The following is a 21,830-nucleotide window of genomic DNA, read 5'->3' as shown; positions in this document are numbered from 1 at the left end:
TGCGCAGATGCAGTAAATGACAGTTCATTTATCCGATGAAGCTGCAAAAGTTCAATAATAATTAACTACAAAAAGTACACTGGAAAAAATTTATAACGAGCTGGTATTGAGTATACGACGCACTTGTACAATATAGTCACTGTTTCGGCATTAAAGGACGTAATAACGGCATGATGAATGGTTATAAAAGTTACACAGTTCTTATAGATGAAATGAGAGAGTTTATAAAGTGTCGCAAGTATGAAATTGCTGCATAATGCATTATCGTGCGATGGAACATCAGCACATCGCTGAATCTACGAAACAGGCCTCCCCGTGATTAAATATGATGTCAACACCATTTATCCGGCACACTCGTAGCTATCTACAACCAGATCTGTCCAGAAATTAAAGACAATTCGTGTCGGCAGAACAATTCTCGTTAATGGTATAATTGCTAAGTATTAACAGTGACTTTTTACTTGCCTTAAATAGATAAATACGATAATGGACAAATTTCAGATATGGGTTTATGGCTCGATTGAATAGCTCAAATTTTAGGTGCATGAAGGAACGCTAGACTTCTCAATTATTTAGTTTGCTTCGCAAGCTTCATAGTAAATGCTCGGTTAATATATACCAGAGAGGGCCATATATCATTTATGAGTGATGAAGAGCGTGTCTAGGTTTGCCCGTAAAGAGAAGAGGCCATGTTGTCTGCTACGAGGGAGAGGGTAGCGCAGGCTTTGATCACGGATGTGTGAATCTGCATAATTTCGTGTGCTTATGAGACCGTCATGCGGTGGGTGCATTCGGCAGTTGTGGCGCTGCGTGAGCGTCTGTAAGCGCTGTTGTATGATAGTGAGCGAACGTGAGTCTGTATGAGTAGATCCACTATTCGTACTTTTCTCTCTTGACGCAATTGGTGCTTCTGCCGTCATTGCTGCTGTCACTGCTGATCGGAGGAAACAAGTACAGCAAAGCTACAGCTACTCAGCAAGCAGTCAGAGGACTCGTTCATATATATACACAGACAGAGCGCAAGTGTACCACAGTAGGGGAGCAAGATAATGCGAGCTTTATACTTTTCCTTTTGACTAGTGGTAATTCCATGATAGCCTTTTCTACTTGCCAGTGATACTAGAATTTGGTATGTCTAACTAACTATTCGTGCATATACGTTTTTCTGGCTGGCCGAATCCGTTCTGGCTATGGGTCACTCCGGACTCAGTCACCGCTATCGCCCAATCATAGTAGAACTTCTCATCAAACGCAGAGGGTTCTCAGCAGAGAGAGTCTGAGCTCCTGGCTGCGCTACAAAGGAAAAACCTTCCACCAAACCAGCTCAAAAAAGAGCACTCATCTTGTTTCTTTGTTTTCTTTTCGATGGAGACTGTCGTTGGCTTGCTCTGCCAATCAGCTGTGCGATCAGCTCTGGTACAAATTAGGCCAACATGAAACTAAGTCACAATTATGGCCATCCCAACGTAACTGCGTTTCGCATACCTCGGGAGAACAACGACTGTGTTGTGCGTCATTGTGCTCGATCGGGCTATCGTTGTCAATCTTTCCATTGATTTTTCGCTGTCTAGTGTTGTGCCGCTGCCAATAAGTGCCGATGTGAATCACATTCATCTAGATTTTGTATAAGCAGTATAAATACTGGGGAGTTCTAAGAAAGAAAAAGGGTCCTATATGCCAGTGTCAGTCGTCGTGCGGCCGCTACAGCGACTGCTGCCGTTGCTGGCTGTGGCGGTTGAGTTGGCACCTGCGGCGTCCTGGTTAGGGCCTGACGGTAGGTTGGACTCGATCAAATATGATTGAAATGGGTGAACAGCGGCAAGGCCGCAAGAGGACTATGTTCCCGTCTGAGGGACCGACGGAAGGACGTCAGCAAAATGGGGGACCACTTCTGGCATTAGCCAATGGCACGACGACGACGACGACAGTAACTGCCAATGGAAGAACTTCTACTACATCGTACGCACCACCTGAAGCTGGTCTTATCAATGAGAAGTTACCGAAGGAGTTGTTGCTCAAAATTTTCTCCTTTCTTGATATCGTATCACTGTGCAGGTTTGTGACATTACTATCAATTTCCGCGCAGCATAACTGCGTTTTGTCAGTATTATGTGTTGTTTTTATTTTTTGTTTCGTATCGGTTTTTTATTGCGTAGTAACATAGTTGCTGTTGCATAGCGCTCAACAACAGTCGTCTAGCTAACAATGTTGAAGAAGCTGTAGAGGGTCAGTTGGCAGTCCGGCTACACGAGGCAGTGGGAACTTCGTTTCGGGTTAAACGCACTTTGGAGGATTGCTGGAATTATTATATTTCAGAAACTGGCTAAAACAAAATTACTCATTTTTTCATAACCTCGTTATTTATGATGCTTTGGCATAGAGAACAAACTTCAAGTAGTCAGGTTGTCGGTATGAAATGATTCACTCAGTTCACTCTCGTTCCTTTATCGTTTGACTTCCCGTTGCTGAATATTCTCGGAAGAGCTATAGTGAAAAGTGCCTTAGAGCAAAATAACATAGAGCTTCATAGCAATGTGCGGTCGTCAGCCAGCTGCCCTACAAACACCTACCTGCCAGCGAGCTGGCCGATCTACCTAGCCACCCTGAGCCTGTTGTTAATCAGTTATTAAGCTAACAAAATTTTTTTTTTAGTAAGTGAGTGGATGATGGGTAGTGAGATGGACCGTTAAAACCTAATATCTTCGACTGGGCTATTCCCTTAAACAGTGTAGTTGTTTTTTGCGGAGCGAACAGATGAACGGATGGCACGTAGGAAAGGAAAATGTTGATTGTGCTGATCTTGAAGCTGATGATGGCAACTATCGCGTATGCACCGCCAGTTGTTGCGTAGCGACTGACCCACACATTTCTCTTACACTTGATGAATAATAGAGGCTACTGCCCAGACAGCGTAGGAAGCGATAATAGCGATTAAGTGTAATACAGAAGCCTAATCCGCGTTGCCACAACCATATAATACTATATATCAGGGTACAGCAATGATAGTTTCTGGCACATGATTATGTTGTAACTGTGGTAACGCTGGTAGCGATGATCACGTTGGCAAGTGCAACTAACTTATTCAGGTGTGGCATAAAGCAGACTAAGAATTTGTCGTATGCGTGTCTTCATTCTCCCACGTCTGCTAGCTGCACTGTTATAGGTATATTATATGCAGTCGTTGGTTATACATTCATATATAATTCAGAGCAACATGTACAGTGTACTAACTGCTTAACTAGATACGGGTAGTTGACAAACACGCACTCTTATATACCGTCTTCTCATCCCTTTGTCTTGGTCATTTGTCGCAGGAGGTGCTGCTGTTGTTATGACGGTGGTAAAGAGCTGTCGATATTCGTCTTAACTGAAATGATCGAGGCTTTACAACGGTTTTTTGTTGTTAGAATAAAGATTGTAGCGAATTTGACCTGCCAATATTTGGCATGAAATTGGCTTCTAGTGTACAAATATCCGCGCAGCGTCTTCTGGTCGGTCCCTGAATCCCCAAAGTTATATCACGAAAGAGCGCCAGCAGTTCTTTGAAATTTGTTTTACATCGTATAAGAATTACAAAATTAATTCGAAAACTTCCATTAGCATCAATATGACATGTGTTGCTTTAACTGTTTCGCTTGAAAAAGCCCGTTGCGAAAAACTCGTAGATTATGCTACTATTTTATTATGCCGCACATACAAGATTCGAAAAGGTTTTTCCCTTAATAATCCATATTATTATAGCAGTTAATTAGGTCCTTATCCTTCGAACTCCGTAATTGCAGTACATATCAAGGAAGAGCCTCCTTTGTTTTCGGTAATGCTATTAAATGGTTTGATGTCAACGTTTTCGCTGCTGCAGTTGCAACAGTACATGTTAGCTGTCCACGAATACACGATCTCAAAAAAAGACCATCGTAGACACATTTACTTAGTATGTGAGTGAGGATGAATGAGATATTTTTTGACTTGTTAAACTTAAAGCTATTCAGAAAAACGTAACGCTTGGCATTTAACGAGTTCGGTTTAGGTTTGTGTTTTGTAGTAACCGATCTTTATTATTATTAGCTTTTGGCAATACACGGCTCAATGAAGGAACTATATTAAGATGGAGGTGAAACAGAGATTTACGAAGGTTTGCTTTTGGAACCGCATAGGTGTCATTTTTTTTTAACTATATTATGCTGTTCTATTTTCTTCTGCTGCATCATGCGGCAATCGTCTTAAAGAAATGCCAGTAATCTCCTCAGTGTCGATAAGAACGAAGCAGTAAAACTCAGCTCATATTAGCAACGTAGGGCACGTTCTATCAAATTGGCAAAGAACTAAGACATTTTCGAGCACTCTGGTCCAATTTAGAGTCTGCTAGGAACCTTGCCTACATATTGTGTTTGCTCAAAATATTAATGAGAATTTACTTTGATATTTTACGCACTGAACGTGTCGACATAATTTCATAGACATAATGTAGAAGAAACTTTTGGATTGGGAGAATTTGATAAGTTTAAGGAAGATTGCTTCTTCTTCTTATTGCTTATTGGGTGTGCCAGCTAAAGATTGAACTGAAGCTTAGTGCCTCCGTTGAATTTTCACACTCACACATTCTACAGAGAAGCTTAAGCTCAGGTTAACAAATAAAATGTTATATAATGATACACATCAGATATACGGTCAAGTAAAAAGAACAAACAAATCTGTAGAAGAAAGAACTGTTGTTATATGGATAAATCAATTGTTCAACTTTGGAGAAATGACAGAGATGATAAGAAGCTTAGCTAGCCATTTAAATAATTAATTCTACCCTTTTGTACAACTGTCTAGAAAATACTACATTTACGGTTACTGGGAATGTCTTACCATGAACGTGTTGCTTTCCAGAGCCTTCTTCATCGACACATAGATTATATCACATAATACATAAACGAGTTATTAAGTATGCTATGACCTTTCTTTCAGATGTGCGCAGGTTTCAAAGGAATGGAATGTCCTGGCTATGGACGGAAGCAATTGGCAAAATATCGACCTATTTAGGTAAGTCCTTAGGACATCGCACATATCTGTCAGTTTTTGCGTATTCAAAGGCTCTTGTTACACTTTATGCGTGCATCGAACAAATATGTAGTGAGCTTAATGGCTATTGTGTTGTGCCGTATACGTGTAGCTTTCAGCGGGACGTAACCTATGACGTTGTCTCGTACATCGCGCAACGGTGTGGGGGTTTTTTACGTCGAATATCGCTGCGGGGATGCCAAAATGTTCCTGATCAAGCACTCTCCGTGTTCGCTCAATATTGTCACAACATCGAGCAGGTCTGTTGTCCCACTTCACTACCAACTGAAAAATATTTTACTCGCCGCTACACAGTACATTGTTACATCTCATTTTAAACAGTAGAAATCTAAATATCTATTACCTGTATTACACTCATTTGCAGCAAATGATGATGTCTTAAAACACACTTTTATTTAGTCAGCCATAATATGCATAAAATATAGCGGAATTATTTGTGAGTTTGGGGCTGAATGATGACGAGGTGTTCGCAAAGAGAAGAAAGCGGAGCGCGATAATATAATTTTAATTTATGCCTCGGCTGCGCCTCAGGTGATGCTGACCAACTGTCACAAGCTGAGTGACGATTCAGTGGTGTCATTATCTATGGCGTGTCGATTTGTCCATTCTTTACACGTGGACTCATGCGTCGAGCTCACCGATCGGTCACTTCGATTTTTCAACCGGCTTCGTGTGATTGACATCTCATGGTGCCGTAAGATCACGGGACAAGGCATCGGTTAGTTTAAGTACCATTGCTTCAACAACATATCAACGAGCATCATGATTTCGAACGCTTTGTCGAATATGATGATTGTATTATGCGCAATTGTAAAATCTGCTGGAATCAACAGATTGTGGCACAAGCCGTTTCTTACATTTGTTTCATGTCTCACACTTACAACTGCTTTCCTTTGAATCCGTTACAATATTTAGGAACCATCGCTGGAGATCAACTGCTGCGATTCACAGCAAAAGGTTGTACCGGTCTAGACAACGAGGCCATTATCAAGCTTGCAACGCGATCACCCAAACTTCAGGTGCTCAACCTGCAATGCTGTTCATTCTTGACAGACTCAGCAGTGATAGCAGTCGCTCAGAATTGTCCCGATTTGCGCCACTTATGCGTATCCGGCTGTAGCCTGTTAACCGACGCTTCCCCGCAGGCTCTTGCAGGAGGTTGTGTACGTTTGCACACCCTCGAAATGGCCAACTGCCAACGTTGCGGTGATGCTGGACTGGCGCCACTGCTCAAAGCATGCCATGATTTACGGCGGTTGGACCTTGAAGAGTGCAATCTAATTACGGACTCAACGCTCAACCACGTTGCTGCATTCTGTCCGCTAATGGAACAATTAACGTTGTCTCACTGTGACCAAATTACAGACCAAGGCGTACACAAGTTAGCAGTGCAACTCCGACGCCTTGTCTGCATCGAGATCGACAATTGTCCCTTCATATCAGATACATCGCTTGAGTATCTGGCGGACCACTTCCCCACGTTACGGCGCGTCGAACTGTATGACTGTCAGCTAATCACTCAGGATGCCATCGGAAAATTCCAGCAGCGGCGGCCGGAGGTTCGGCTGCACACGTACTTCGCGCCCGCTACGCCCCAGCAAACGGATCCGCCCGGAGCAGGCAGGCAGAGGTACTGCAGATGCTGCGTCATCGTATAGCAGATTCCAGAACAGAATGTTAGTAGCAGCCCTATAAAACGATGAAGGGATGCCAGAACGAGAGGCAAGGAGAGACAAACAAACAAAAAAGATAGACAAACAGACTAATATGGATGAATGGAACATCAAATCGATATACACATATGAAAGGGAATAGGAGAGGTGGAAGGGACAGAGAATAATCACTTGGTTAAATGCAAATAATAAACTAAGTGCTACAAAATATTAGAACAATGATTCATACAAATCCAAGTACCATTAAGGATAAATCAACTAACTGATGCTAAACCAGCCCATCTGTTAACCGATTTATTCCGCTAATCCAACAGCCACCGCAACCTGCTATAATATTAATCAAGAATTATAATAGTACTGTCTCCTCTGCGTGTCCTAGACCAACACTGGACCGTTAATCAAAAGGTCAGTGCTTAATTTTGGGTTGTAAGTATACCACCGAATCGTTCTGCAGCTGCAAGTTGCAACCCTGTCCAGCAAATTAATTAACTGAACCCGATTAAATAGCGCAAAAACATAATAACATAATATAGCGACTTATCATGGGACAATGCATTGCGGATTCTGTTTAATCGTTGAAGTATCAATTATGTAAGCTTACAAAAAACAGAAAGGAAAAGACAAAACGATCGAAAATAAAAGAAACAGTTGATTCCGACTGTGACGTGAGTAAGGGAATACTAAATATCTAAATACATGCGATAGATTCATACAGAATTTTCCGCAAGACTATTTGGATACACAATGCTATTATTTCTATTATTATTGTTATTATTTGATAGTGATACTGCAACAATGATGATTACCATTAGGGATACCGCCATGTCTGATTTGTACATATATACTTAACAATAATATCGTATGCGATGGTTTATAAGAAAACTACGGAAGGAGGAGCAGGTCGAAAAGTAAAAATGCGGATGTTTATTGACGAGTGCTACTAATACCGGTCGTTTAGGAACAACTTGTCACTGATTCAGATTCAGGCACGAGGTACTTGATGAAATATGGCTCGCATGGTAACCAGAAGCGGAAGAACGTCGAGGGGATCTCATAGATTTCTGTGGTATGCCGATATCACTTTGATAGCTAGAGGGCTATGGCTAATTGCAATGAGCGCTGGGAGAAACTCTTCTGTGATGGGGGAGAAATTTATCTATCTACCTATGTAATTAATGGCAGCAGTGTACGCGCGTGGAGCTTCGGCGCCGTGTCCTATCATTATTGTTCTGTTATGACACCTGTTTCTTGTTAGCAGACAATAAAACAGTGAAGATGATAATGACCAATTACGATGATAATGATGATGACGATGGCAACAAACTATGATGATGCACGTGGATTGTTACTGTTAACGATTGATAATGAGGATGGCGTTTATGATGATGTACATTGAGCAATGGAGTAAAAAGCAACAAAGAGGGTGCACAAAAATGGAGAAAGCATTAAACGAAGTGGAACAGGCGAAAAAAGGAGAATGAAGACAACAGCTTGGAGTGAGATTAGGAAGCAGAGTCGTAAGACTCTGCTTACGCGATTCGTTTTTTATGGTTAAAATGCAGAACGTAGATACTGTTAGAAATAATGAAAACATCAGATGTTAAATGAGTAAAAATATCGACCGAGACTTTGCTGAAGGATTTTGGTGTTGCGATACGACACCGATTTTTATTAGATATAAGAATCTAATATTACCGTTACTTACTACAGACACGATTATATCTTAATTGTAAAAATTATAATTATCTCTTAGATTGGAAAAATATAACCAATACCATTATTATAAGTATTGATGAATTATATCACATTATGTATATCCTGAAAGGTAATGGTTGCGTGCTATGACAACGTTGTTATATAAAAATTTAATATTATTAATATTACATATGCTCACTTAAAATCTATATATATATATATATATATTGTACACTGATCTAACTATATTAAAATGTGGGTGTTGCAATGGGATTTTCTTGGTTATTTAAAAATATATTGATATTTGCGATAACGCGCTTTTATGTAAGTAATTTCTTAAAACACTTATTGTAAAGTGTTGTGCTATTTACGTTTTGTTGTTTTCACTTTCTTGGGTGCATGTTTACAACTAAAGACGCTCTTTTTAGACTTTCATAATTCTACACGCTCAGATGTGCCGTAGCAAACAAGTAGTTTAGTTTCGAAGGAAACTGGCATACATCTAAGGTAGATAAAATAAATACAAAAGTAAGGATAATAATTTGGACGTAGAGTTTCTCCAAAAAGGCGTGTCTGTGGGTATCATGGAGGGAGGAGGGTATGCTGGGTTAGTATTTCGATATCAGCTAGTTCCGTTTGTTTGAAAGAATGAAACCTTTCACACATGTATGAATTCTGTATTACACTGAGTAGAAATCTGTAAATGAATCTCAGTTCAAGTTTAGACTCAACAGAACTTCTTCGCAAGCAAATATCAAACAATTTTATTTTAGTCAAGAAAAAAAAACTGATTAAAGCATTAGAAGTTGCAGTTTGAACTTCCATTTGTTATTTAACAAATATAACATATTCTCATGGCGAAATTAATCACACATTCTAGGGAAATCAATTAAAAATAAAATACACTGAATGTCAGAAACAAGTGTCTTCGCATGAAGGTATTATTACAGTTTTGTCCTTTTGACTCTTTTCAACTGCCGCTTTCCTAGATACGAGGACAAAATAACTGAAGCATAATTTGTGAGTTAGGATAAATTATCATCGCTCTTTCACCATTATTACAACAAACTAGTATTTGCGAATCCCCTTTAGTTTCTCTAATGATGATAGACATGTGTGCCTAAAGGCGTGACAGAGCGCTTCCTGTCTTATATTATCTACTGATACCACGCTATATATGTATCAAATTATGATCGTGAGTAATATAGTGCAAATGTTCACTGCTGCTGACATCCATAGTTGTCCCTGGTTTTCAAGGAACAATGGAGAAACTTTGGATGTCCTTAATCCAAAATATAATATTCTGTTACCACAAGTTTCTCTGTTAATAACAATACAAAACGAGTTACAGTTTTCTTTGTGACAAGTAACTGTGTGCTATCACTGAAAGCTCAATAGAAAGAAATGATTTTATATTACTACTATTACATTTAATGGCTTTCGATGGTGCCTAAATTTAACTCCGCATGCAAAATTAGAACATAATACTAGACAACAAGACAAATATAATACTATCTTCTCAGCCTTGCGAGTGATCGGCATTAAAATAAGTGCTTTAACGACATCCAATGAGAATTACATAGTACAAGCTTTTCTTTATGAAAAATGTAACCCTCAGGGAAAAGTTCACTCTGTCGGTTACACAGTTGAACTCACTTGGTCAGTGGATCACTGTGCTTACAGGAAATGGTTTTTAATACAAAGAAAATAATTAGTTTCTACAGAGATGTAATAGTAAGAACGAATATCTTTGATAGATGTCATTCAAGTTCGAATATTTAAACATGCGTCTGACTCGAAGTGGTGAAATCTATTTTATTTCATTCAAAGTTTAGTATTTAGTTTAGTACGTAACGGGTGCCGGCCCAGAGATCAATTTGGACTCCATCAAAGCCATGAAATTGCCACTGCAAACGTGTAACAAATCGGTTTAAAAAACGGTGAGCACTTTTGTTCCTCTTTCTGAATACGCATAATATCAAAATCGCGCTAATGGTCTCATACAGTATGGAACACATCTGGAAGAATCTCAGTACAACTAAGTTAAGGACTAAGTGAAGCCTACTTTTCTCAAGAGGGCACTGGGCCTGCTTATACTCTGCCATTACCTTTATGTTTCAGCGGGTACACTGCTATTTGCTAAGGATTTACAATGCTAGTTTGGCTTATCAAAAAACGCCGATCTGCTTGGAGTCCATGTGACAAAGGGCATGAAAAAACCTGACAGGAAGCACCGACATGTGATAATACGCTACATAGTGCATGGCTTTCACCATTTTGTGAATTAGTGAGCCGCACTATGGGCTATGTGAAGGCTGCACCTGTGTCCGATACGAAGGTCTTTTGGCCGATACCATGTACGCTCATATTCAAAGACACTTTCTTGAATAGTAACACTGAGAAGAACGCCGCAGTCGTAACGCTCTATGCTATGTATATTAGTATTTCTATTATATTTTAAAAATGCGTTCATATTTCTGGACCTGACGAGGATGGAAATGAATAAATGTCATGTAATTTCATTTGAACCGATCTATTTCGGATGGATTCATAGAACCTATGTATTCAGAAGATCAACGTTTTTAGAATTATTATAAAAAGGTTTCTTTTGATGCGATAAGGGAACATAATCGAATTTGCTCATTCTATATATATATATATACCATCAGTGCTCAATAAAATAATTTCGACTATAAAAGTCAACTGTGCGACATTCAAACGAGATATTTTCAAACATTTTTGCGAAAGCGGTATCATTTAATTTTACACCAACACTCTAAATGTCGAAAAAAACGTCCGCAAACAATCCCAAACTGCTGACAGACGATGTGATATATTTGCGAACGTCAGTATTTTATGACACCGCCTTTCGCAGCGACAACTGTCGCCGCTTTTTGGGGTGTGCTTTCGACGTAATTTTTCGCTGTCTCACTTACGAGTGAAGTGAAACCTGCCGAAACAGCAGGCCACGGACCTGACCTGAACGTCATCGGCAGCGAGCAGCCTAGAGATACTTCGAACTCTATGGCAACGCGTCCCATCATACATGAAGACGTAGCAATTATCAAGAAACTATTACCTGAGGCAATATTTTGATTTCAATAACCTTAGCAGGTGTAGTATTAACCATGCGAGTCTTTACCACAAATCACAGACCATTCCATAATTTTTGATAAATGTTTGATTTTCGATACAACGCACTTTTTGGGAAACCTTTCGTCAACACGTGTGAGAGTATTACAAGCGTTTTGTCCGAGAACTTCGAAATGAAATTCGTCTGAAGCAGAATTTTTACTAGTGACCAACGGAGAACTTCTGAAGTGGTTTGCGCAATCAGGACAGGCTCGTTCCGTGTAAATATCTCTGTAAGATTTTACTGCCCTTGAGCCCAGCTTGTTTGAGTCAGCGACGAGTCGGAAATTTCGACATAGCGGTCCTCTAGTCTTTTCTAGAGGACAGTATACGAAACAGACCTATATTTCTGAAGTTCTTAACTAATTATACAGTTCTTCCACCATTTTGGTAAATTTTTTTTGTTCTTCTTCCCAATTTTACGTAACGACAGCGGGAGGTTCTTCCTGAGTTTCTTAACAACGTTAGCGACTGCGTGGTAGGAAACCTGAGGCAACAGCAGATTTACGTTGTGTGCATTTGTGTTGACTAATCTGCTAAGCAGTGCTTACAGATTTTCTTCTGTTCTCAACATCTTTTCCTCTTCCCATATCGGCACTTCGTGCACAGAAATACGCAAGTTCACCAGCAAACACTCGGATCAGTCAAGCTCACCTCAAATCACCACTTAGTCGCTCAGCGCCGACCATAGTCGTCTCAGATAGTAAGATAGAACATATTAGGTATTCTAGAGAAACAATATATTACCGACTGGAAAGAATGAGATGGTAGCTGGAAATGTGAATGTTGAATTCACTGAAATCCAACTACAGCAAGCTATCTGGCTTGCTACCAGTAAAATAGCATTTGTAGATTTACACATCGTTTGTCAGCAGTTTAAAAATGTTTCTTTCTACCAATTTCTTTATCGTCATGCCCCAAGGGGTACCAAGCTATTACCGTAAGTATAGCAGTGCCGGTTCGATGAGTCAAAAGCTGTTTGAAAGTACCTCACCTTACTGCTGCGCAATTAATCTTCAAATTTGAAGGTGCCAATAACAGCTTTCGTTTTAAAGTCGATTTAAAGTCATGGCACGTCTCCGCTTCTCAGAGCCTTTAGACTGCTTAGCTTAGATTTTTTTAGATGTATTAAGAAAATTATGCCTTTTGTAGCCTAAATGTTTTTTGTGCACAATAATGCGCCGATGAACTTTCACCAGTTTTGACAGTAACAAGGAGGTTGGGCTAAAATAGGTAGTTAAGAAAGTGAACAAGGTAAAAAGTTACTGTTGGCATGTGCTATTCGAATTTATCTGGGATTTATACACATAAAGCACGTAATTGTGAAAGCCGCTTCAACAAACGATCGGAAGGAGCAAAGAAACATGACGGTATTGTCTGGTCTGCAACTATCGCTTGACATATTATATATTGACATATTATATATTGACATATTGGCATATATATATATATATATATATATATATATGCTACTCCTTGTCAGCTAACGACAAATTTAAATCAGTTCGCTTCATTTTACTAGAAGCGATGGAACGGCTGGTCATGTAGGTTGATGAGCCAACTTATTGACTGCATGGGTTATTGAGGAGCATCGCTGGCGATGGCGCTCCATGAAGCTCGGCTAAAAAAGCGGACTAAAGTATTCGAGCGTCTAGGTGATTATCACGGAAGGTCGATCCACCAAACGATGCAAAAAGCGCGACAAGAGATGCCCTGGGCGTGGTTCGATCCATGCGCATGGGTGGCAATTATGCGAGACGGCCTTAAACTATACGATCGTTTTCCTTTAGAGGATGCTGGGTTTTCAGAGTTGTTTTCGACGCTACAAGATAAACGGGGGTACGTTGGGAGGATTCGTGTGTGCTAAATGGATGTTCACTATTAAATTAAAACACCTATTGCTGCTTACTCGTGCAAAACACACTCGGCAACGCCTCCACCGTCGCGTCCGACACGTACCCAAAGATACTATAGACAGTACTATTTGAAATCACTATGCGGTAAGGGGTACCAACCGCAAGATGAGGTAATTCCATCAGGTAAAATATTTATATTGCAATAATTAATCCGCTATATTTATCTGAATATGAGCTAACTGTGCAGTTCTCTGTCCTAGCAGACAGCTAAAAACGAATCCAATCCTATGGAAAAAAAGAAAAAAATAAATATGTATATTTTTATAAGCTATTTCTAAGATTATATCTAAACAAAAAGATACTTCAATGGATGTGCTAGAAGTGACTCCTGACGGTTACGTTTATTCAAAATAACCACCACAGAAGTGACATTCAACTCACCATGCTTACATCTTCAATTTGGGATCTAAACTATTCACTAGCCGTTTTCATATTGTTTAATCTACATACATCTTTAGTGAATAATGGTAAGCGTAAACTCGTTGGTGTCCTTCAAATACGTATCATATAAAATTAAAATTAGGTTGATAATAGGTCCAGCTTCCAAACATGACAATTTAATCCCCAATCTTTATCAAAATTCGGGATTACCGGAAATATCTTTTTGCATTATTTTGGTGATCATTCTGAGCCTCAAGATATGAAAAACCTTTCCCTTTACCCCATGAAATCCTTCCTCATACTTTTGGAAAGCCGGATGGACATTGGCAGTAATATATACCGTCGATTTTGAAGGAAACGAAGTCTTCAATCTTGGTATGATTTGCCCAGCATGGAAAGATTGAATAATAGCTGATCTCCGTTCAGATTTAGAGAACTCTTTCGGTTATGGTTTCAAATTGGTTTACGTTATTTTTGGAACTAGCTTTTATCTCTGGTAGCGGTTAAACACATTCGTGGCAACATAGAGGATCAGTCGAAAAGATTCCAACATGATGAATGCACCATATGCATCATATTGCCTGACTTTGGAGAAGTTCTTCTTGACAAAAATTTCAATCAAAGGAGAAACAATCAGACCTCAGTCAGATACTTAAATCAGGCAATTTAGAATTATATTGTGTTAAAACTGCTTTCAAATTATTATAAAAATATAGACCTAAGGTGCGAGGTACTACGTGAAATCGATAATGTCCTATAGCACTATTTTTCTTTGTTGAGTGCTTCTATAAACTCTTCGAGCTTTTCCTGGACAGCCCGCACCCTCTTCAAGTCCTCAGCTAACTCGACTCGTCGACCTGTTAACAGTTCCTTCTTAAGTTGTACATCTTGTCCAATATCCTCAAAAATGTCTTTAACCTCTTTTTCTAACTTTTTCGTCTCACGATTCATCAACTGCAAAGGAAAAAGACAAACGTATATTACATACATGCTCAGATAGGTATTATTTAAGCACTTACACAGAAAACCTTACATTTCAATGTACTTTTGTTTTAATAAAAGTTTGAGTTGGAGTACTGTCAGCCATGTAAATTCTATATTGGTCGAGCAAAGGAAAAAGCAATAGATAAAAACTTGCTATACATAGTAAATACTATCACAGAACCTGTTGCCGAAGAACACTTGACGTAGTTTGTATCATTCGATGAACTTTCCAGAAAAAGACGATATCAGAACACTGCGAAGCCTCGTTATCCTTTCCTTTCTGGTACTCATAAAAAAGCCGCGAACGGTCCCGAGCCTGTTCCACAGCGCGTTTCAAAAAGTGGTATTGATAGACGGGATCCCACACGTCCTTTATTTGTCTGCAACCATTGAAATTAAATCACTACCATCAGCATCATACTATACAACATCATCTAATCGCAATTAGTGTTCGAATTGGATGTGGAGGTCAACGATCTAGACCGATGGTTTAAACATCACATAAGCCAGTAGGCTGAGGAATATGGAAAATCAAATTAGTCCAATAACAAGAAAGAACTGCAAATATTATTTCAGCAAAAACAACTTGGAAAAGATCTTTGGTTGATAGCTTAACCATTCTGACAAACACAGCTGGAAAACGCATGAAATTTTAAAAAGCTTGTTTATTCATTGCAAGGTCGTAGAAAAGTATGTAGATATTTGATGAACGTCATGTAATTATTTATAATTATAACTTTATAATAGTTCTTCTTACCTGAAATCGACTGTCTTGTACCCTTTCGATTGAAGATTTCTTCGGACAATTGTTAGCTCATTTTGCGTGAGCGCGGGACCGTGCTTTGGTAATGTGAATAGAACCAAATAAGAAAAATAACAACATCAGATGATACCCGATAGTTCATTCTTGAGGCAATGAGTGCGGTAATATAAGATGCAGGCAATAATACCGAGAAAGTCGCTAAATCAATAGCCAACGGATCAATATATCCTTCTTGCTATATTCTTCTTGCTATTAGTATTTAATAAAAAACAGTCATAGGTTTTTACTAACCGTGAAAAACATCTCAGAACTTCCCGTGAACATTGCTTCAAGCTCGTTTTTAATGGCTACACGAATCGTCTGATCTGACGTACGACGTCTCCAGAAAAACCATTGCTCGTAAAAACCAGGCCCTACAAACTCGGACAAGTTATCCTTAGCTTTTTCGAATCTCTCCAGAAGAATTTTTTCCATGAACTTAACGCTGGAATCCCACTGATGCTTATCAGTGATAAGACGATCTTCGAGTGTGTTCAGCTGTATAAGTCGTAGGGTTTCGATTGACTTATCCTCCCAGGTATGCCGATCTACCAATTCTTGAAATACTCGATCGTTCAGTTTATCAAACAACTTGTCATAGTTTTTGCTCAATTTGTCTTTTTCCATTAGCAATTGAAGTACCTCTTTTAAGGCGCACCAACCTGCCTCGACAGACTTCTGAGGTAAAATATTCTCTGCCCACAATTTTAGGCGGATTTCGGCAACGGTATTAAACCCTGCATGATCTTTAGCCTGTGCTGCTGGTAAGTAGATGCTATCGAAAACATGACTAGAGACTGATTCCCAGAGGTGCCTCTGGAGAATCAGTTCCCATTCTCGAGGCGCCAACTGAGACAAATATACAACTTCATCCAATAGTTCGCTTCTAGCACGCTCGAAGAGTTCGTCTCGATCCAGCGCTCTTAGCCGTGGAAAACTATTTTTCCACTCAGCTTCGAGATTAAATCTGCAAATTAAAATCTAAATATAGCAGTAATGCTAAAATTGGTATTCCTATGAAGATCCGACGAGTTTTTTATTAGTTTGTTGGCAACGTTTGTCGTTTGGCAACAAAACAATTGATAATTTAGTTTGGAAGATAAAATTCTGCCAGCAATTCGTCATTGCTAACGCTCCCAATAATACGGAACAGTATAGTAGTAGTCATTTCAACATTGGTATCAACATTCTACCTTGAAGCATCGGTCAAGTCGGATACAAATGCTAATGTAAAGGTAGACATAAACATATAAAGCTATCAGTTTGATCTGGCGGCAAGGCTGTAGTTGACGGTATATAGCTTACTTCTGACGTTTTATTATCACGTTTAAGCAGAAAAGAGCTTGTGAGTAATGACAGATGATGTCCTTAAGTCAAATAGCTCTGGCAAGATTTGATGACGTTGACAGTCAATAAGGAGTAACTCACTCTTCTTATTAATTCGTTACAGCTCCAGTAGTAAGTAGTAATCATAATAGTAATAAACAATTGTACTATAAGTTCTATTTATACCCTGAACCCAATCAATTTTCATACCTTTGTGCTTTGAACGAGTCGCTGTGCTGCTTAATGTTGTTCTTCACCATTCGCCAGAAACAGTCGCTCACGCTAAAACTAAGATTCTGTGTGGTGCACTGTGAAGCACTGAGCACACCATCGCGGCAAAGTCGACTGTTTAAGAAAAATTCCTCTTCGTATCTGCGAATGTCTTCGATCTTGTCGTCTTTTCCTCCTTTTCCGGTGACCACAGCGAAATAGCCTGACACAAAAGAAATGCCTAGAATCAGAGAACTCTCCATTTTCCCATTGATGGTATCAATGGTCACTACTGATGTCTACAAATATAAGCATGAAGACAAGGGAAACATTTTATTTTTAGAGAGATACCTTCTGCTGGTGAACTCAGCCGAAGAAATCAGAATGGTTTTGTAGAAAGTAATATTTTATGATCAAAAAGGGCTGATTAAAATACAGCTATGAATATTTTATATGATCAACTTACCTAGAGCTTTCATTGGGAAAAGACGTCCATCAAGAATTTTCTTTATTCGGTTAGGATTAGCCATGTTGATCTCTGCGAGATCAACTTTAGTTAGTACGAATATAGTGCGTTTGCCATCTGGATCTGAACGACTAACGAGGTCTGTCACAATCGAACGTTCTGGGTCCACTGATCCGTCCTGGATGCATAAAATGATTGCGTTCGGGTTGTTCATGTAAAATTCGGTCATTTCTCGGATAGACTCTTTCGTACCGGCTGCCATTTCTGCAGTTGAAGTGCTAATGATTCCTGGCAAATCGACCAACACCATTCTTTGAAGACCAGGCCCCTTGACGCTAAGCGAAATCACATCAGTAGATACTGTTTTTCCATCAGCGACGTTCCTTTGCATTCGGTGCTCGATTTCCCTTCGAAGCTCTACTAGTTCGGACTCTTTAGTTAGGTCGTATTCGCGATTCGAGTCATTGAACTTAGCTGTATGGTCTGCGGCCTCCGAGAGGGTAACTTTGACTGGAGAACGCGTCATCATTTCACCCGCGCCCCGCGGAAAGATACTATATGCACAAAATACAGCACAAAACAGAGACTGTAAATACACAAATTTTTTATTTTGTAAAGCAGGGCTGTCATGTATGTTACTTAGCTATGAAATGATTATTAAAGTTGCCTATTATTGCATTACTCTAATGTTTATATATCGAATTCGAACGTAGCGTGAACCCAATGTTTCTTAATCATTTTCAGCTATCGTACTCACCGCGCCTGAGCGATCATTTCGAGTACTGACGTTTTTCCTGCTGACTGATCTCCAACAACGACTATTCTGGGCAAACTGTCCTGAACATTAAAACCACAGCCGCTCAGCTCATCTAAAACACCTGAGTATATATCGATCAATGACGGTTTTATTTGCCGCCTGAGAAAATGAAATACATTGCAATGAGTCTAACATACGAGCACACTCATTTATGCGAAGCACTGCCGTTCCGACCGATTGATGGTCGCTGCTTGTTGCCATGAGGCCTGTCTTGTAATTGAGTGTATACAAGAGAGCCTACTTGGTACTTAAGTAACGGGATGTCACACCAAACATTACGTATAATATAACTGTTTATTGCATTGTAAAGATCAACACTTTCCTTACCGGGCGGCAGTAACTGACTCCCGTTTCTGACGAACGAGTATGATTTCCCTTCTTAATTCTTTATTCTCCTTCTCTAGCTTTTCTAATTCACGTTGATATTTAATTTGAAGATTAATAAGATCGTTCTGAAGGTTGTTGATTCTCTCCTAAAGTAACCATACAAGCAGAAAATAAAAGGAATTTATATAAAAAGCGTAATTTTCTAGATGAAAGACAACCGGCATTTTTTACAGTGCGGTAGCTTGGCATACGCCTATATAGTGGCAGAACAAAAGATTACTAAAACACCGATCACTACAAATTCAGACCGACGTTTAACAGTAAAGCCCCCATGCGTGCTTACGTATGTTATGTGCATTTGTTATTATTCTATTTATGAATGCAAAATTCGTGAAAGGTAGATACGTATACATTCAGTATTAACTAAAGCGCACACATAAAATAACACTATCCTGACCGCAAGCATAAATAGCTAAAAACTAAGTTTCTTTACCATCGTAAATGTTTCATGAAGTAATCTTGTTGATGATTCCGCAAGTAAATTTAGGTATGTTAGGAATAGGAACGACACACAAACGGGCGTTAATGGAAAAGTCCATTAATTGAATAAATAATTAAATGAACAACTATCACCCAGCATATATATAAGGTGATGCCGTGGATCTGCTATCTGCCTGATTTCTCACCTGCTCCGTTTTATGCTTTGGCGTTTTGTTTTCGTCACCGTTCGCAAATAGCCCTACTGCGGCTACCGTTCCGCTTCCGATTTTATCTTTTGCGCTACTTGGAGGGACAAAGTTGACTGCATCCAACCACTGGATAAAGCTGGCAAGACCCACAGTGACAGCTTCGCCTCCTATATCAAATATAATTATTATTAGTTCTGTCGAATTCTGTACAGGAAAATATACACTATCATATAGCTAACATCAGAAACATATGAGTTCGTTTTTAGCATTGCATACTAGTAACAGAAAAAGATGCTGTTCCATTGATATTATTAAATGTTCTAATTCTATGCTACTTTTTAGGTCGAATCGAAAGTGTGAATGAATATGATGTAAAACTTACCTCTGTCTTTGGCACTAATGAGAGTATCGCGAATCTTTTTCAGATTTTCATTCTTGGGTACTGCATCTTTAATCCACTCAAAATCTGGAAGATTCTTTTTCCATTCCTCAAATCTGCATGGTTTTATTATAACAAGAAAAGAAGACGCGTAAATAACTACCAATTCGAATTTGTTATAGACATACTTATAACTATCCATAAGAGCTGGCGATTATAAATTAATTCTATGGTTAAGAGGCACTACTTTTTTTAGCGGGAGGTTTTTAGTTAGGAGTTTTTTAGTGGGACAGAAGAGGTTGTTTTTGCAAAAACGTGGTGCTTGAATAAATAACCTGAGTTATAACATCAAGACAAAGCAACTTATATTTTTCATATGAAAATAAGGTTGCAAATATGTACTTGCTTAAAGCTTATTGAAGACTTAGAGCCTTGTAACCGTAGTTCTGCGAACCGCTGTGTTCGCAAGTTGACGAAGGCAGCAAGAACTTACATATCGTCTTAATCATATGCGAAAATCCCGAACGCACAGGTGATATAGATACTCAATAATGTCAATACAATGAGGACTGCAGCGAAGAAATAGGTAAATGCGTAGCTCACCGGCTAGCCATATGCACTCCGCCCGAGAGAGTCCCTCCGAGCACGAAGTAGCGGATTTTCAGTATGCTCCGAAGCAGGCGAGCGGCCATAATAATTCCACGCTGGTGCTGCTTCTGTGACTCGGCCAGCTATGAAAAGAAATCCGTATCCTTTAAATGATGATACTGGCCACTACTGACAGTGCATTTATAGTGCCAGTTACTGCAATTAGTGATTGGTCTGGTATGTTCCACGCACCGTTCCTTCTTATCAGTATATAAATTGACAGCATTTACGCAAGATTTGTATACTGTATGATGTATGAATGCAAGGGTGAGCAGTGAAGATTTTGCGGCAAAGTTACATGTTAAGCCATTACTAGTTGGAAGTTCGTAAGATTATTAAGGAACACAGCTACTTTTTTTATATTCGTCTGACTCACCCAAGTGTTTCGACTCTTCAAAATACCGCCATGCCACTGTACTACGCGCATATGTATTATATACTGTAATAGCTGGTAATACCACTGTTACAGCAACAAAAACTTATGCTCCTTTGACAAGTGTAATTACGGAACCAAATGATATGATCTATCATAACTATTTTTAGATATCAAAGGAGGCTACCTTGGACACGAACCACATAAAAGCTTACCAAAAGTAGAATCTGTTTATCCGGTGGTTTTCTCGATAGCAGTTGGGGCCTCCTTTTGAGAGCGTGGTAACCCCGCGCCCCTAAGGTCCTTACTGCCTGGCTTCGTAAACGGCTTAACATGATTAAACAAAATGTGCTTGTGTTAAAACAATTTTATGCGCAGTATCACGACACTACCATCAGTTACCCACGAGTCATAAGTTCCATAATACTTATCCCATCGAAGGCGGACTCCAATACCGCCCTATAATGAAATGATCGCTCCGTACTTGAAATGACGTTGAAATCTACAACACGAAAAGAAAAACATCGTATAATGCAACCCAGTACAGATCACACTTGTAGCAATTTTTAAAGCGCGGGACTGCTTGAATATACGAAGTAAAAAAACGTATTAAACTCGTCTATTACAAATGTTGTTTTTGAGGACTCGTATGACTTTCATAATATTACAATGATAATGGTACGTCGCTCGTATTTAATTTAATAATACTACATATAACACAATTAGTCAACGCGGTGTCTTGGGCGGCCATGCCTCTGGTTGAAAGATTCGCTGCTTCAGGTCCCGCCAACAACATATACTATACAACTTATGTGAATGAAGAAAGTTATTTTATAATCCGAATTGATGCATTTGGTGACAGGTCAATTTCTAATAATATGTAGACATCGGAATACACAAATGATAACGATGGGAGACAGTCTCCTAAAAAATTATTGTTATCGC

General features: G+C 39.3%; 2 protein-coding genes across 2 annotated transcripts; one reads left to right on the top strand and one right to left on the bottom strand.

Moving 5' to 3' along the window:
* The first annotated feature begins 729 nt into the window (after positions 1-729).
* On the top strand, positions 730-9,357 carry LOC111271857 (uncharacterized). Its single transcript, XM_022852871.2, has 5 exons — positions 730-2,055; positions 4,954-5,028; positions 5,159-5,306; positions 5,599-5,785; positions 5,983-9,357. Exons 1-5 carry the CDS (start codon positions 1,796-1,798, stop codon positions 6,723-6,725), a joined length of 1,413 nt encoding a protein of 470 aa, XP_022708606.1. The 5' UTR covers positions 730-1,795; the 3' UTR covers positions 6,726-9,357.
* A 4,433-nt stretch (positions 9,358-13,790) lies between these two features.
* Positions 13,791-21,389, bottom strand: Opa1 (Opa1 mitochondrial dynamin like GTPase). The gene is made up of 12 exons (XM_022852870.2): positions 21,101-21,389; positions 20,468-20,595; positions 19,868-19,980; positions 19,483-19,652; positions 18,797-18,942; positions 18,410-18,568; positions 17,653-18,206; positions 17,187-17,409; positions 15,903-16,617; positions 15,606-15,688; positions 15,030-15,228; positions 13,791-14,818 (listed from the first exon to the last, which is right to left on the bottom strand). Exons 1-12 carry the CDS (start codon positions 21,218-21,220, stop codon positions 14,627-14,629), a joined length of 2,802 nt encoding a protein of 933 aa, XP_022708605.1. The 5' UTR covers positions 21,221-21,389; the 3' UTR covers positions 13,791-14,626.
* Between the last annotated feature and the right edge of the window lie 441 nt (positions 21,390-21,830).

Source organism: Varroa jacobsoni, unplaced genomic scaffold (assembly GCF_002532875.2).
Source record: "Varroa jacobsoni isolate VJ856 unplaced genomic scaffold, vjacob_1.0 contig01122, whole genome shotgun sequence".
NCBI classification, from domain to species: Eukaryota; Metazoa; Arthropoda; class Arachnida; order Mesostigmata; family Varroidae; genus Varroa; species Varroa jacobsoni.
Note: the sequence above shows the minus strand (reverse complement) of the source record. Positions and strands in the feature narration are given on the sequence as shown.

Excerpts from the sequence above, each read along its gene's own strand:
- LOC111271857 (XM_022852871.2), top strand. The coding sequence starts at position 1,796 with ATGATTGAAATGGGTGAACAGCGGCAAGGCCGCAAGAGGACTATGTTC. Across the intron at positions 5,029-5,158 it reads CAAAATATCGACCTATTTAG|CTTTCAGCGGGACGTAACCT; the intron begins GTAAGTCCTTAG and ends GTATACGTGTAG. Across the intron at positions 5,307-5,598 it reads ATTGTCACAACATCGAGCAG|GTGATGCTGACCAACTGTCA; the intron begins GTCTGTTGTCCC and ends GCTGCGCCTCAG.
- Opa1 (XM_022852870.2), bottom strand. The coding sequence starts at position 21,220 with ATGTTAAGCCGTTTACGAAGCCAGGCAGTAAGGACCTTAGGGGCGCGG. Across the intron at positions 19,653-19,867 it reads CATTAGTGCCAAAGACAGAG|GAGGCGAAGCTGTCACTGTG; the intron begins GTAAGTTTTACA and ends TATTTGATATAG. Across the intron at positions 15,689-15,902 it reads GTTCTGAGATGTTTTTCACG|CACGGTCCCGCGCTCACGCA; the intron begins GTTAGTAAAAAC and ends ACATTACCAAAG.